Raw genomic sequence first — 13286 nt, 5'->3', positions numbered from 1 at the left:
CTGCCCCCTACCCCCCCATCATTTCAGTTCTGCATTTGATAGTTTAGTCTCTCATTTTGTTTCTTTCTGTATTTATTGGAGGTGAGTAAAAGCAGCCAGTCTTCCCACTGCCAATATATTTTGCTTAACAGGATACCTTACAGTTTACCCAATTTTCAGCAAAATGAAAAGATTTTTTTTTTGAAGAGAGGGTGGTTTGGGGGCAACACATGGCAGTGCTCGGGACTATTCTTGGCTTTGTGCTTAGGAATGAACTCTGGCAGAATTTGGGGTAAGGAATTCACACATGGCACCAGTGATTCAAAACAAGTTGGGCCACATGGAAGGCAAGGACCTTTCCTCTCTGCACCATGGAAAAATTTCACCTTTACTTCTTTTGGCTTTTGGGCCAGATCTGGCAGTGTTCAGGGCTAAAGACTGGCTCTGTACTCAGGGATCACTCCTGGCAGTGCTCAGGGCCCATATATGGGGCTGAGGATCGAACCCAGGTCAGCCATATGCAAGGCAAATGCCCTACTTACTGCACTATGGTCTGACCCCAAGATTTTACCTATTCGTACAGCTGAGTATCAATCTATTGTCTGTGTTGTGTATGTAAACATTTCTTGGGATTATTATGTTACTGATCCTATCCTGATCAGTATCAATCTATTGTCTGTGTTGTGTATGTAAACATTTCCATGGGATTATTATGTTACTGATCCTATCCTGATCGGTGATTGTGTCCTACTCTAGGGTGTGACCGGATTCTGCACCCACCCTAGGGTGATACCTGATTCTCATGTATAAAAGCAAGGGTCTGTGGAAGGAAGGGGTTTTTATCCAGGGGCTGATTCTGAGGCTTTTGGTTTCAGCCTTATGCACGAATAAAGCTGTTATCTTCAGAAGCCTGACTGCCTGTTAGCTTTATACCCAGAAGCCTGACTGCCTGTTAGCTTTATACCCGCCACATTCACCTCAGAACCGCCTGCTGAACAGGGTAGCAGACGTGTGGTTCGAGCTGGAGGAGAAAGACCTTATCCTCCATCCCTCCATCAGTCAACTCCATCAAGGGTTGTTCTGCAAAAGTCTGCATATATAAACCACATCTTTCTTTGGTTTGGGGGCCACAATGCTTTTGGTTTAACTCTGCATTTATTCATCTCTATTTTCTTTCTCTATGTTTTTAACAATAGCCAGATGCATCCTCATCTTTGAGTGTGGAACCAGGCGTCACACTGAAACTGGCTACATTTTCTGTCACTGTAACCCTGCCCCCAACTTCCTGTTTCCCTAACCTCTTCTGAGATATTAGTCCCACCAGGAGAATAAGACATTAGACCAGCCCTCATCTGGGATGGGGTGGGCTATTTTAAACGAAAAGAGAGTCTGCAATGGGGAGGCAGGAGGAGAGGAGAGAGCAGAGAGAAGAGAGGAGGGAGAGAGGGAGAAGGAGAGAGGGAGGGAGGGAGGGGGAGAGAGAAGGAGAGAGAGAGAGAGAGAGAGAGAGAGAGAGAGAGAGAGAGAGAGAGAGAGAGAACAGAAAGCTTAGCAGAGAAGCAGCAGAGAGCTCATCAGAAGAGATGAATTAGGCTGACATGGCACAGAGGCTACATAAAGCATGGCAGATAGAACCATAGAATAAAGCGAGCTAACTCCAGAGAAACTTTAACTGTGAATTATTTCTCCACTGCTACCCTTCTTCATCAGACTCAATGGTTGAAGGGACTAGAGAGGTGTGGTGCCTTACCCAACACGTGGAGTTTATTATGCCTTATTTTATTTTATTTTATTTTATTTTTTTGTTTTTGGGCCACACCCGGCATTGCTCAGGGGTTACTCCTGGCTGTCTGCTCAGAAATAGCTCCTGGCAGGCACGGGGGACCATATGGGACACCGGGATTCGAACCAACCACCTTTGGTCCTGGATCGGCTGCTTGCAAGGCAAACGCCGCTGTGCTATCTCTCCGGGCCCTATTATGCCTTATTTTATATTTAAATCAACATGTCACCATTGGCCACATCTAACCCATGTGCCTAGTTCTTGGTTCATCTATTTTCTAATTCTTTCCCAGGAGTATTGGGTGTTTTTATTCTTTTCCATAGTCATAATCAGAGCAGTGTGGGAGGGAAGTGGAACACCCCACCTCAGCATCTTCAGTGGACTAAGAAGATGGAGGAGGTATCTAAGCTCAGTGTTTTTTTTCTTACAAGACCCAGAATACCCGACTCTCCCATCTTGCTGGCAGACAGCTTTCTCAGACTCAATGGACAGTTCAGAATTTTGCAGGAAGACATGGGGGCCTTCCATGTGGTGTTAGGAGGTTAGAGGGTACCCACTGGCAATTTTCAGTCAAGCAGGCTAGTGGTTCAATGCAAGGAGGAGATGCTGCTGGTTGGGCCCTGCAGTGTTGGGAATACCTCGACCACCCCAAAGGTACTGAGGGCAGCCTCTGGAACGCCCAAAGTCTTTAGGGCTGTATCTGCAATGCCCAAAGGAGCACGTTAGTGCTAGGGATTGATACAAGGACTGCACAGGTCATGAATGGGACTCTAACTACTACCTTGTAGCTAATCACCTTAAGCACACACCCTCTTTTAACACCCAGAGCACATACCCTGCTTTCCCTAATCCCCTTATCCTGCCTTCCCTAAACACAGAAGCACACAACCCCTCTCACATACTACCGAATTGGCTGGCACAGAGTCTATACCTTACTCTCTCTACCTCTTACTCTCTACCTTACTCTCCCCTAATATCCCTTTCCCACCTACTATAAACTAAGTTACTCTCCAGAAGTGGCTGGTAGATGTTTCTTTGTGAGTGCTCTACTCGCCTGAGATCTGACCTCAACAGTGATCTCTACATCCAGCAACTCTGACCTCACTAGTGACTTCTACATTTTTGGATCTGTCCTTACCAGCCTCATCTACATTGCCCTAACACTATCTCCAGGCTCTTTCATATTGAATTTTAAGGGCAAGTGGTCGTGGAAACAACTTGAAAATATCAGTCTGTGCAAGCATGTCCTTTTTTTTTTTTTTTTTTAAATGTGGGTCACTCCTAGCCATGTTCAGGGGTTACTCCTGGCTCTGTGCTCAGGAATGACTCCTGGCAGGCTTGAGGACCATATGAGATACTGAAAATAGATACTGGATTGGCTACATGCAAGATAAATGTGCTCTATCTCCTGTCCATGTTCATGCATTAGCATGTTCTGACATTATTGGCTTCAATGCTTCTGAATTTCAGGAAAGACACCCAAGAATTCCGTGGCCCAGAGACACACACTTGGCGTACACTGGCTCTATAGGCATCTGTTGCCACATGACACACAAGCTGTGCAGCAGACCACACACTCTGGGGCTCAGGAAGAAATGTAGGCAGGGAAAGGGCTGGGTGCAAGTGCTCGGGCCCTAATGTGGGGGCCCCAGCTTGGGGAAGGCGGCAGGGCTGTTGGGAGGTACCAGGACACAACTCACCTGTCCATAGTCAGTGCGGAAGACCACCACACCCTCTGCGCAGGAATTCACGGTGCTGGGGTAGTGCTGACCATTCTCCCTTAGCCAGACCCGGCTCCCCTGCGAACAAAGCAAGTAGGAATTAGTGATGTCTGGGACCTTCCTTGAGCAGAAGCAGCATCCTCATAATAATAGCCACCAGAAGGTCTGTTCAGAGCACACTGTATAGATGCACCACAGTTTCCTTCTCCTATCATCTATTCTCAGGCACTTGAGTTGTTCCCAGATTCGGACTATTGTGAACAGCTGTGATGAACACAGGAGTACAGAGGACTTTAATGCATCATGCTTTGGGGGCCCTAGGGTCTATCCCAGAAGGAATATTGCTGGATCGAATGGAAGCTCAATCTCTCCCCACCCCTTCCCTCTTTCTTTCTCTCTCATGTTCAGATTGCTTTCCAAATTGGTGGCAGGAAATGAACACTGATGAATGAACACTGTTGTTGGAACATTGTATAGATGAATCTCAACTATCAACAATTTTTAAACTGTGTCTCAGAGTGATTTAATGAGGAAGGAAAGAAAGGAAAGGAGGGAGGGAAGGAGAGAAGACGGAAGGAAGAAGAAAGGAAGGAAGGAAGGAAGGAAGGAAGGAAGGAAGGAAGGAAGGAAGGAAGGAAGGAAGGAAGGAAGGAAGGAAGGAAGGAAGGAAAAAAAGAAAAGAAGGGCCTGGAGAGATAGCACAGCGGTGTTTGCCTTGCAAGCAGCCAATCCAGGACCAAAGGTGGTTGGTTCGAATCCTGGTGTCCCATATGGTCCCCTGTGCCTGCCAGGAGCTATTTCTGAGCAGACAGCCAGGAGTAACCCTGAGCAACGCTGGGTGTGGCCCAAAAAACAAAAAAAAAGGAAAGAAAAGAAAAGAAAAGAAGGAAGGAAGGAAGGAAGGAAGGAAGGAAGGAAGGAAGGAAGGAAGGAAGGAAGGAAGGAAAAAAAGAAAAGAAGGGCCTGGAGAGATAGCACAGCGGTGTTTGCCTTGCAAGCAGCCAATCCAGGACCAAAGGTGGTTGGTTCGAATCCTGGTGTCCCATATGGTCCCCTGTGCCTGCCAGGAGCTATTTCTGAGCAGACAGCCAGGAGTAACCCTGAGCAACGCTGGGTGTGGCCCAAAAAACAAAAAAAAAGGAAAGAAAAGAAAAGAAAAGAAGGAAGGAAGGAAGGAAGGAAGGAAGGAAGGAAGGAAGGAAGGAAGGAAGGAAGGAAGGAAGGAAGGAAGGAAGGAAGGAAGGAAGGAAGGAAAGAAGGAAGGAAGGAAGGAAGCCAGGAGTAACCCTGAGCAACGCTGGGTGTGGCCCAAAAAAAAAAAAAACAAAAAAAAAAAGGAAAGAAAAGAAGGAAGGAAGGAAGGAAGGAAGGAAGGAAGGAAGGAAGGAAGGAAGGAAGGAAGGAAGGAAGGAAGGAAGGAAGGAAGGAAGGAAGGAAGGAAGAAAAGAAAGAAAGAAAGAAAGAAAGAAAGAAAGAAAGAAAGAAAGAAAGAAAGAAAGAAAGAAAGAAAGAAAGAAAGAAAGAAAGAAAGAAAGAAAGAAAGAAAGAAAGAAAGAAAGAAAGAAAGAAAGAAAGAAAGAAAGAAAGAAAGAAAGAAAGAATGAATTTAAATGCCCTTTGAGATGCTCCCACATCTCTTTGGGTCAAATTGGACTCTTCAAAAAAGGAGCTAAATTTGGGGTGGGGGGGTTTGGGTCACATCTGGGTTTGCTCAGGCTTACTTCTGGCTCTGTGCTCAGAAATTACTCCTGGCAGGTTTGGGGGACCATATGGGATGCTGGGGATCAAATCTGAGTTAACAGCATGCAAGGTAATTGCCCTTCCTGCTGTGCTATTGCTCCAGCCCCAGGAGCTTAATTTTCAGTAAATAATCTCAATTCAATCCGTTGGATTTTTCAAAAGATACCGAAAGTAGGGTTAGTGTCTCATATGGTCCTTTTGAGCACTGCCATCTAGTGCTCCGCCATCTAGCCCTCAAAATGTATTTCAAAAATTTCAAATTTCGAAATGTATCTTAAAATTGGGTATTGTAGCCCAACAGAAGGCAAAATGTAGATCCCATGTTTTAACTTAGGATGTCTTGGGGTTTTTTTTTTTGGTAATGATTTCATTTCCATTTTTCATTTTTCCCCTTGACTGGTGAAACATCATCTTTATCTTTTCTTTCTTTGGGCTACACCAGGTGGTCTCAGGGGTTACTTCTGGTTCTGCCTTCAGAAATCCTGGAAGGCTTGGAGGACTATATAGGATGCTGGGGATGGAACCTGGGTTGGCTGCATACAGGGCAAATGTCCTTCCGCTATGGTATTGTTTCAGTCCCATATTCTTTTCAGTTCTAAAATTCCTCTGCCTTTGAGTCCATGCCACACAAACTTTTTCCAAGGGCAAGCAATAAAAATGGAAAGAAATGACCATGTGCTCACTGGTCATTCACATCAGTCAGCAGTTACATTCGTGATGATTCTAGGACTTCCCACATAAGGAGATGAGCCTGAGTATCTTATTCTGTAATTTCTACTCTGCTCGACAACTTCACCAACTCCCATGAAAAGGAAGACAGAAACAGCTATTCCAACATTCTGACTTGTGGTGACACTCAGACCAAACTTTTCCTAGTAATGAAAATCGATGTTTCTGTCTTGTTTCATTGGTCTGTTCAATTTCTGGTTTGGTTTGATATGTTAAGTAAAAATACTTAAAAGGGATCGGTTATATGCTCAACTTCTAATGTAAAGGACTCTTTCTTAACAGAGTCAACAAGGGATAAACAATGGAGAAGTCTCACATATTTACAGATAGGTCAGCCAAGCAATTACTTTAAGTTGTGCTTATCCATAGCAAAACCACTAGTGCTGAGCCCATGAAGTGTCCAGGCCCTCGCCTCGAGTCTTGATAGCACTAGATGTCTCTTACCAGCCCTCAGAAAGGTAAGATATCCCCCTTCTGAAAAGAAAGAAAAACTCAAGCTTAAATCCTTGCTAAGTCACACAGTTGATGATCAATACATATTCTCTCTCTCTCTCTCTCTCTCTCTCTCTCTCTCTCTCTCTCTCTCTCTCTCTCTCTCACACACACACACACACACACACACACACACACGATCCTTAAACTTATCCCCAAATGAACCAAATGCATAGTAGATCAGCGAACAAGTAGACGATTATACAAAGGCCAGTTGAAGCCATTACCAAATGCAAAGGTTGGATCTTTCTCACCCTGGTGGAAGGGGAAAGTGGACATAGAAAATCCAGATGCAGTGAGACCCCACTTCTACTCCACTCCATCATCTGTCCTGAACAGGATAGTCAGTCTCCCTATTTCCCAGCTCCTTGGCAAGTCAACCTTGAGTCTATAAAGACACTTGGGGTAACAAGCTTGACACGGTGAGGCTCAAAGAAGGCCTTGATGCGGGGTCATACTCTGTAAAATTACCCCACATGCCATATCTCCAAGTCCAGGTGAATTAAGTTTAAAGCAGGGTCACATATAAAACAATCCAGACTAGGCTGAGGGTGAAATACGGGTAATCCAGTGCTTCTCAGATAGTGAGATGTGCCCCCTAGGGGGGCGCAAGACTCCATATAGGGGGCGAGTTTGACCTCAGCAAACACTGTCATAACAAGCTAAGCCCCGTGTTTATGTCTCTGTATGTCTCTGGAGCTGAGAGTTGCTGTGTCCTGCTTCAAACCCTGCTTCGAAAAGCTATGCATTGCAAAATGTGCTCATTGTAGCCATTAATCCAGACATCACCTCTGATTAAAAAACCAGCTCACATTATTTTATATACTTTTGTTTTGCAGGTTAAAGTTTTGTTTAATAAAGATACTATGTACAGTCCCACGGGGGGGGGGGCATGAAAAATGTTTTCTTCTTCCTAGGGGGGCATGAGAGAAAGTAATTGAGAAGCACTGGTGTAGTCTGGCAATCTTCTACCTCATATAAGAGCTTCCTGCCAGAATTATGATTTTTATTGAGTCCAGAGACCAGCCCCAGGTGAGACAGCCAGTATAGAGTAAGGGCAGATATCTCAGGCTATCCTAAACCTGTCCTGCCCAGGTTGACAAAGGAGACAGTCTTTGTTTTGGGTGAAATCAAATTGTAAACAAACATACAAAGAAACCTAGGATATTTGTTTTGGGTAAAACAATCTAACAACTCTCCATGCATGTCTGAGATCAGGGGGCTGGAGTGCAGGGCTTGGATAGTACAAGCCTTTACACAATGCTGCCTGCTCACATCACTAGCCCTGCAAGTCCCAGGAAGGCCAAGTGTCCCCTATGATAACCCAGTGTCTGTTCACCATGTCACTCCCTTCCCTCTCCTTAGGAGAAATGAAAGTTGTTGACTCTTTACTTCTTCAGACACATCCCCCCAACAATGGAAACTTCTCCGATTGAGGGGAAAATGTCAGAGAGGTAGTGTTGGGGTTGGACTCAGCTCAAAGGGGTGGTGAATGATCTTAGCCAGATCCTGAGTCTGATCCTCAATAGCACAAAGCTACTTGGGAACCACCAGGCGGCATCCCAGCCACTTGGTGAAGCAGCATGATCTCATTGGGCCCAAGCATTGAACCTGAGCACTACTAGGGAACTCCCAACAAAGTTTATGTAGGGGACTGAGCCAGAGTACAGTGGGTAGGGTGACTGCCTTGCAGCTGATGACTATGCTCAATCCCTGGCACCCCATCTGGTCCCCTGAGCACTGCCAAGAGTGATCCCTGAGCACAGAGCCACGAGTGATTCCTGAGCATAGAGTCAGGAGTGAGTCCTAAGAACAGAGCCAGGAGTAAGAGCTGAGCATAGTGTCAAGAGTAGTACTGAGCACAGCGCCAAGAATTATTCCTTAGAACAGAGCTCAGAGTAAGGTCTGAGAATAGAGCCAGGAATAAGCACTGAGCACAGAGCCGTGAATGATCCCTGAGAACAGAGCCAGGAGTAAATTCTAAAAATACAGCCGGGAGAAAGCTCTGAGTACAGAGCCAGTAGTACTGAGCACAGAACCAGGAGTAAGCCTGAGCACAGAACAGGAGTGAGCCCTGAGAATAGAATGAAAAATAAGAAAATAATACATAATCAAATAAATAATTTGAGAATAGAGCCAGGAGTAAGCAGTAAGTCCTGAGCACAGAGCTGGAAGTAAGCCTTGAACACAATCAGGTGTGTGGCCCCAAAACATAACAAAAACGAAATCAGTATGCAATGTTATCAGCTTATCTCATATGGGACTATAAATAACCCATGTAAATGAAGGAAACAGGAGGGGAGGGAGGGAGAGAGAGAGAGAGAGAGAGAGTGGGAGGGAGGAAGGGAGAGAGAGAGAGAGAGAGAGAGAGAGCGAGAGAGAGCGAGAGAGAGCGAGAGAGAGCGAGCGAGAGCGAGCGAGAGAGAGAGAGAGAGAGAGAGAGAGAGAGAGAGAGAGAGAGAGAGAGAGAGAGCGCTCCTAGACTCAGAGAGGCTGCTGGGCCGAAAGAAAAGTGAGGAACAAATTACTCACATGGTTGGGCAAAGCTGTGTCCTCGTTCTCTCTGTCTCAGCCACAAAATGACATTTAGAATGTTCATGTAAGTGGCAGAGACAGCTAGAAAGGGCTGAGGACTTGAGGAAAGGGAGTTGCCTATACGCAACACTCGTGTCTGGACTGGACAAAAGAAAACATGGGAAACTTATCTCTGCAAAAACCAGCCACGCATGACCCTCTGATTTGGGATCTAGACTGTGACCAGGTGATACCACAAAGAGGGACACAACTGTCAGTCCTGATTGCTTATCAGCAAACAGGCACTCCCAAAGAACATTCCAAACAGAGGCACAGGATGTGGACATCTTGAAAGAACCTGAGTCATTTGTCTCATCCTCTTGCTAATCCACACATCAAAGACTCGGAGAAAGCTCTCACAGACCTCCACAGACACAAAATACCAAGGCAGACCTACAAATGGAAGCTTCAGCCCAATAAATAATGGGGTTTCTTGTGGTGGTGGTTTATTTATTTGTGTTTTTACTATTTGGGTCAAACCCCAAGTTTGTGATAGTTTCAGTGAACTGTTATTCTGGAATCCAGAAAGCCAGTTAAGACTCTGATGTGTGGGCCCAGAGAGATAGCACAGCGGTGTTTGCCTTGCAAGCAGCCGATCCAGGACCAAAGGTGGTTGGTTCAAATCCCGGTGTCCCATATGGTCCCCCGTGCCTCAGAGGAGCTATTTCTGAGCAGACAGCCAGGAGTAACCCCTGAGCACCGCCGGGTGTGACCCAAAAAAAAAAAAAAAAAAAAAGACTCTGATGTGTGCTAAGGCCATCAGTGCTTCTCATCAAGAACCAATTTCAAAGGGTCCAGAGTGATAGCACAGTGGGGAGGGTGTTTGCCTTGCATGCCACTGACCCGGGTTCAATCGCAGCACCTTATATGGTACCCTGAGAGCCCATGAGGAGTGATTCCTGAGCATGGCTGCATATGGTCCAAAAAACAAAACCAACCAATCAACCCAAACAAAACAAAACAAAACAAAACAAAAAACCCAAAAAAAACAAAATAAAACAAAAAACCCAAAAACAACCAACACCCCAATTTCAAGCATGTGTTTCTCAATGACTAAAACGGTCTCTTTGGTAAGAATCAATTTCAGACTGAATCCTAAAACATTATAGAATGTAGAGTCACCAGGGCTAATATATACCACACCTCTTGACTCCAACCATCTATATTGCCTGAAGTTCCTGCTGAGCTCCCCTGGGGTTCTTTTTCACTTTGTACCCTTCTTTGTTGACACAGTCCTTCAAGCTCACACAGTTGCTCAGTCCAAAGGTCTTCTGGACCAGTGTGAAGAGCTGCTGATAAAGCCAGACTGATGCAATCCTGCCCAGATTGCAAATCTCAATACTATTGGCTCAGATTGGTAGAAAGGGAAAAGCACTAGCTCCAAACATGCTCTTTGATCTTCCAGAAAGTTTAGCTTGGCTCTCTCCACAGAATCAGAATCAAGGTGAAACCCTTTCAGCGCCTATTTTGACAGAGGCTGTTCTTGCTGCTATCTCTGCACACCATCTACTTTCTCCCCAATTTTCTACTTCCATTCTGTACTGACTCAACACTTATATCCAAGTCTAGAAAAAAAATAGAAGGTCTCATACTCACTTTGAAATGAGAAGTTCAAGTTCAAATGGGGAAGAAACATTTGCACATGCATGCCAACCACTGATATTCTGTCACTGTTAACCATCATGATGATTATTTAGAAAGTGAACACTTTGGGCAAATAGAGGATATTTAGAAGATGAAACCAGTTGGATCATAATATACAGAGTTTATTATAACATGGGCAAGTGTTCATCTTCATCTTGGACATGGGCGCATGTTGAAGGTGAGAGCTAAAAATGTTCTGCATATTATGATTACTTTAACATTTTTTTACAATACAAAAGCCCTTGCTTATGAAATTCCTGTGTCCTTTGGTCCTCAGAGGATTCTGTAAGAGGAGGTGCAAATAAGGCATCGCTTCTTCAAAGGAAGTTCTTAGGAGGTTCCATTTTCTAGCACCAATAAATGATATAAAAGATAAGCCTAGACTATACTCAGGGTGAGTGAGTATAGGAAAAAAGGTGATGTGTGTAAAAATGGCACCTCCTGCACCAGAAAAGTTATTTGGGATTTTAAGAAGCAAATATAATCTCCCCTAAATCCCAATATATTCTCCTCATAGATCCTCATAGAAAAGAATTCAAACAGTCCTGTAGGTAGATAGTTACATTGGCATTTTTCATGAATCCAAATATGAGACATCACTCAAATGTTCACTAACCAACAGAGACAAAAGGCAACGAATCTGTAGACTGGATCTCCACCAATAACAGAAAAATCACCAAAAGAATCCTCCCTTCCCACAAACAAAGATGAGTCTCAAAAACATTAAGTGAAAGATGCCATACATCAAGCATATTGCTGTTTCCCATTTCTACAAAACTTCTGAAAAAGACCAATTCATATACAGGAAGCAGATGAATGGTTGTACAGAATGAGGTAAGGGGGTACACGTGGGGAACCCTGGCTCATAATGTGCCAAAAAGAAACCTGGGGGACTGAAGCAACTGTTCTAAAGCTGAACTGTGTCACTGGCCTCACACTCTGGGTGCACTAACACTAGCACACATTCTCTGGTGGGCCTATGAGTATTATTGCTTGTCATCAGAGTTGGGCAACTTCAAATCAGTTTTTGTTTTTTTTTTTAATTTCCCAGCTTACATCCTTCTCCAGAGACAGAAATGTGAACCATGCCCTAGTGAAAATAACCCCATTGTGTCTCTGTAGCTGAGACCTGGCAGGCTTATGAAACACATTCACAAAGCCACAACAAATGACCCATGAAAATTTGTTTGCCTTCATTAAATCTCTCTGCTCTCCACCAACATGGACAGGGTGGGGGAAGGAAAGAGAAAAAGGGAGAGAGAAAAAGAGGGAGGGAGGGAGAGAAAAAAAGAGAGAGAGAAGGGGAGGGAGAGAGTGAGAGTGAGAGAGAGAGAGAGCATAAGAGCTGTGGTGTTGTCTTGTATCTCAATGATTAACTGAGCCCCTGGAAGAGAACCATCATCAATTGCGAAAAACTTGCCTCTCTGGGCCAGGAATTTTACCTGGACACTTCCTGTTCCCCCCAGCAACGAGAAACATGATCCAACATTCACTTCCTCCTTTTGACCCTTGGCACAAAAAACGTGGCTGATGTCTCAGAAAAATAGATCAACACCACTGTCGCAGATTCCAATTTCCAATCACCCTTTAAAAAGAAAGGATCACAGGAGACAAAGGGGTAGGTATGGGAAGCAGGCTGGGAATAGGGGTGGAGGGAGGACAACATTGGGATGGGAATACCCCTAATTTATTGTCACTATGTACCTTAAATAGTACTGTAAAAGTTTTGTAATTCACATTGGCCACAGTAAAAATTTAAAAAGAAAGAGAGGATTAGTCTCTTCATATTACAAAACTGATTCTCTCCCAAACTCTAAAAAAAGTAAAATAAAATAAACCCTGCATTTAAAAATAACTTAGGGAAGCCACCCCCAAAACAGATAATGACAATGGACTCTAAATACCTTGCCATGTGGCATGTTCTAATTACAGATTTGTGGAAAAGAGCATGTCCTTTTGTCAGACACACAGTTTCGGCTCAGATCCAGAGCAGGACGGACCTGAGGAATCTCTCACAAGCTGCGGAACAAAGTCTCAATTTGCTTCTGAAATGCAAACAGCTTTTTTCTTTTTCCACAAACAAACCAAAGAGATCAAATAATTAGGAAAGGAAGAAATTTAACTTAATACTTGCACCTATAATCAATCCAGTAGCCAAAGATCTCTCTCCCTTTGCCTGTTTTGACATTGTCAAAGTCAAGAGTGTGTATGGGTCAATTCTAGAAACTGGGTCTGGATCAGCTATGGCAGCCCCGAGCATTTCTTGCTGCTGGAGAGTCCCTTTGCTTCCTGTAGGCAGCAAAAATCCCTTCCACATAACAGATGCTCACTCTAATTCGCCTGGAACCTTCTGAGGTTCCTGGCTGTGGAGATGTTCAAGTCCTGCTGTAGGTACTGATTCTGGGGGTTGCTGAGCAGAGATTCGAATTTGGGAGCCCCTGGGCCAGAGTCTATCTAAGTGCTGGAAGCTATGGCCAAGATTTTTTCAGAAAGTGTCATCACGTAATGACTCTACAGTCTGAATTCACTCACCCTCTGAGTAGGATCAGGCCAAATAGGGCACAGCAGGGCAGATCTTATTTCTGGTAACATTAATCTGGGGACAGCAAAAAGGAAATGCTGAT

At 44.5% G+C, this 13286-nt stretch overlaps 1 protein-coding gene across 1 annotated transcript in view; it reads right to left on the bottom strand.

Annotated features, from left to right (window-relative positions):
* The window catches only part of MYO10 (myosin X), a 225666-nt gene that overhangs the window by 163953 nt on the left and 48427 nt on the right, over nt 1-13286 (bottom strand). Inside the window, 1 exon segment of the mRNA XM_049768272.1 lies at nt 3463-3561. Coding sequence (XP_049624229.1) covers nt 3463-3561 — 99 coding nt within the window.

The sequence above is a fragment of the Suncus etruscus genome, chromosome 2 (assembly GCF_024139225.1).
Source record: "Suncus etruscus isolate mSunEtr1 chromosome 2, mSunEtr1.pri.cur, whole genome shotgun sequence".
Lineage (NCBI taxonomy): Eukaryota > Metazoa > Chordata > Mammalia > Eulipotyphla > Soricidae > Suncus > Suncus etruscus.
The sequence above is the reverse complement of the archived record's forward strand: the minus strand, read 5'-3'. Positions and strand labels throughout refer to the sequence as shown.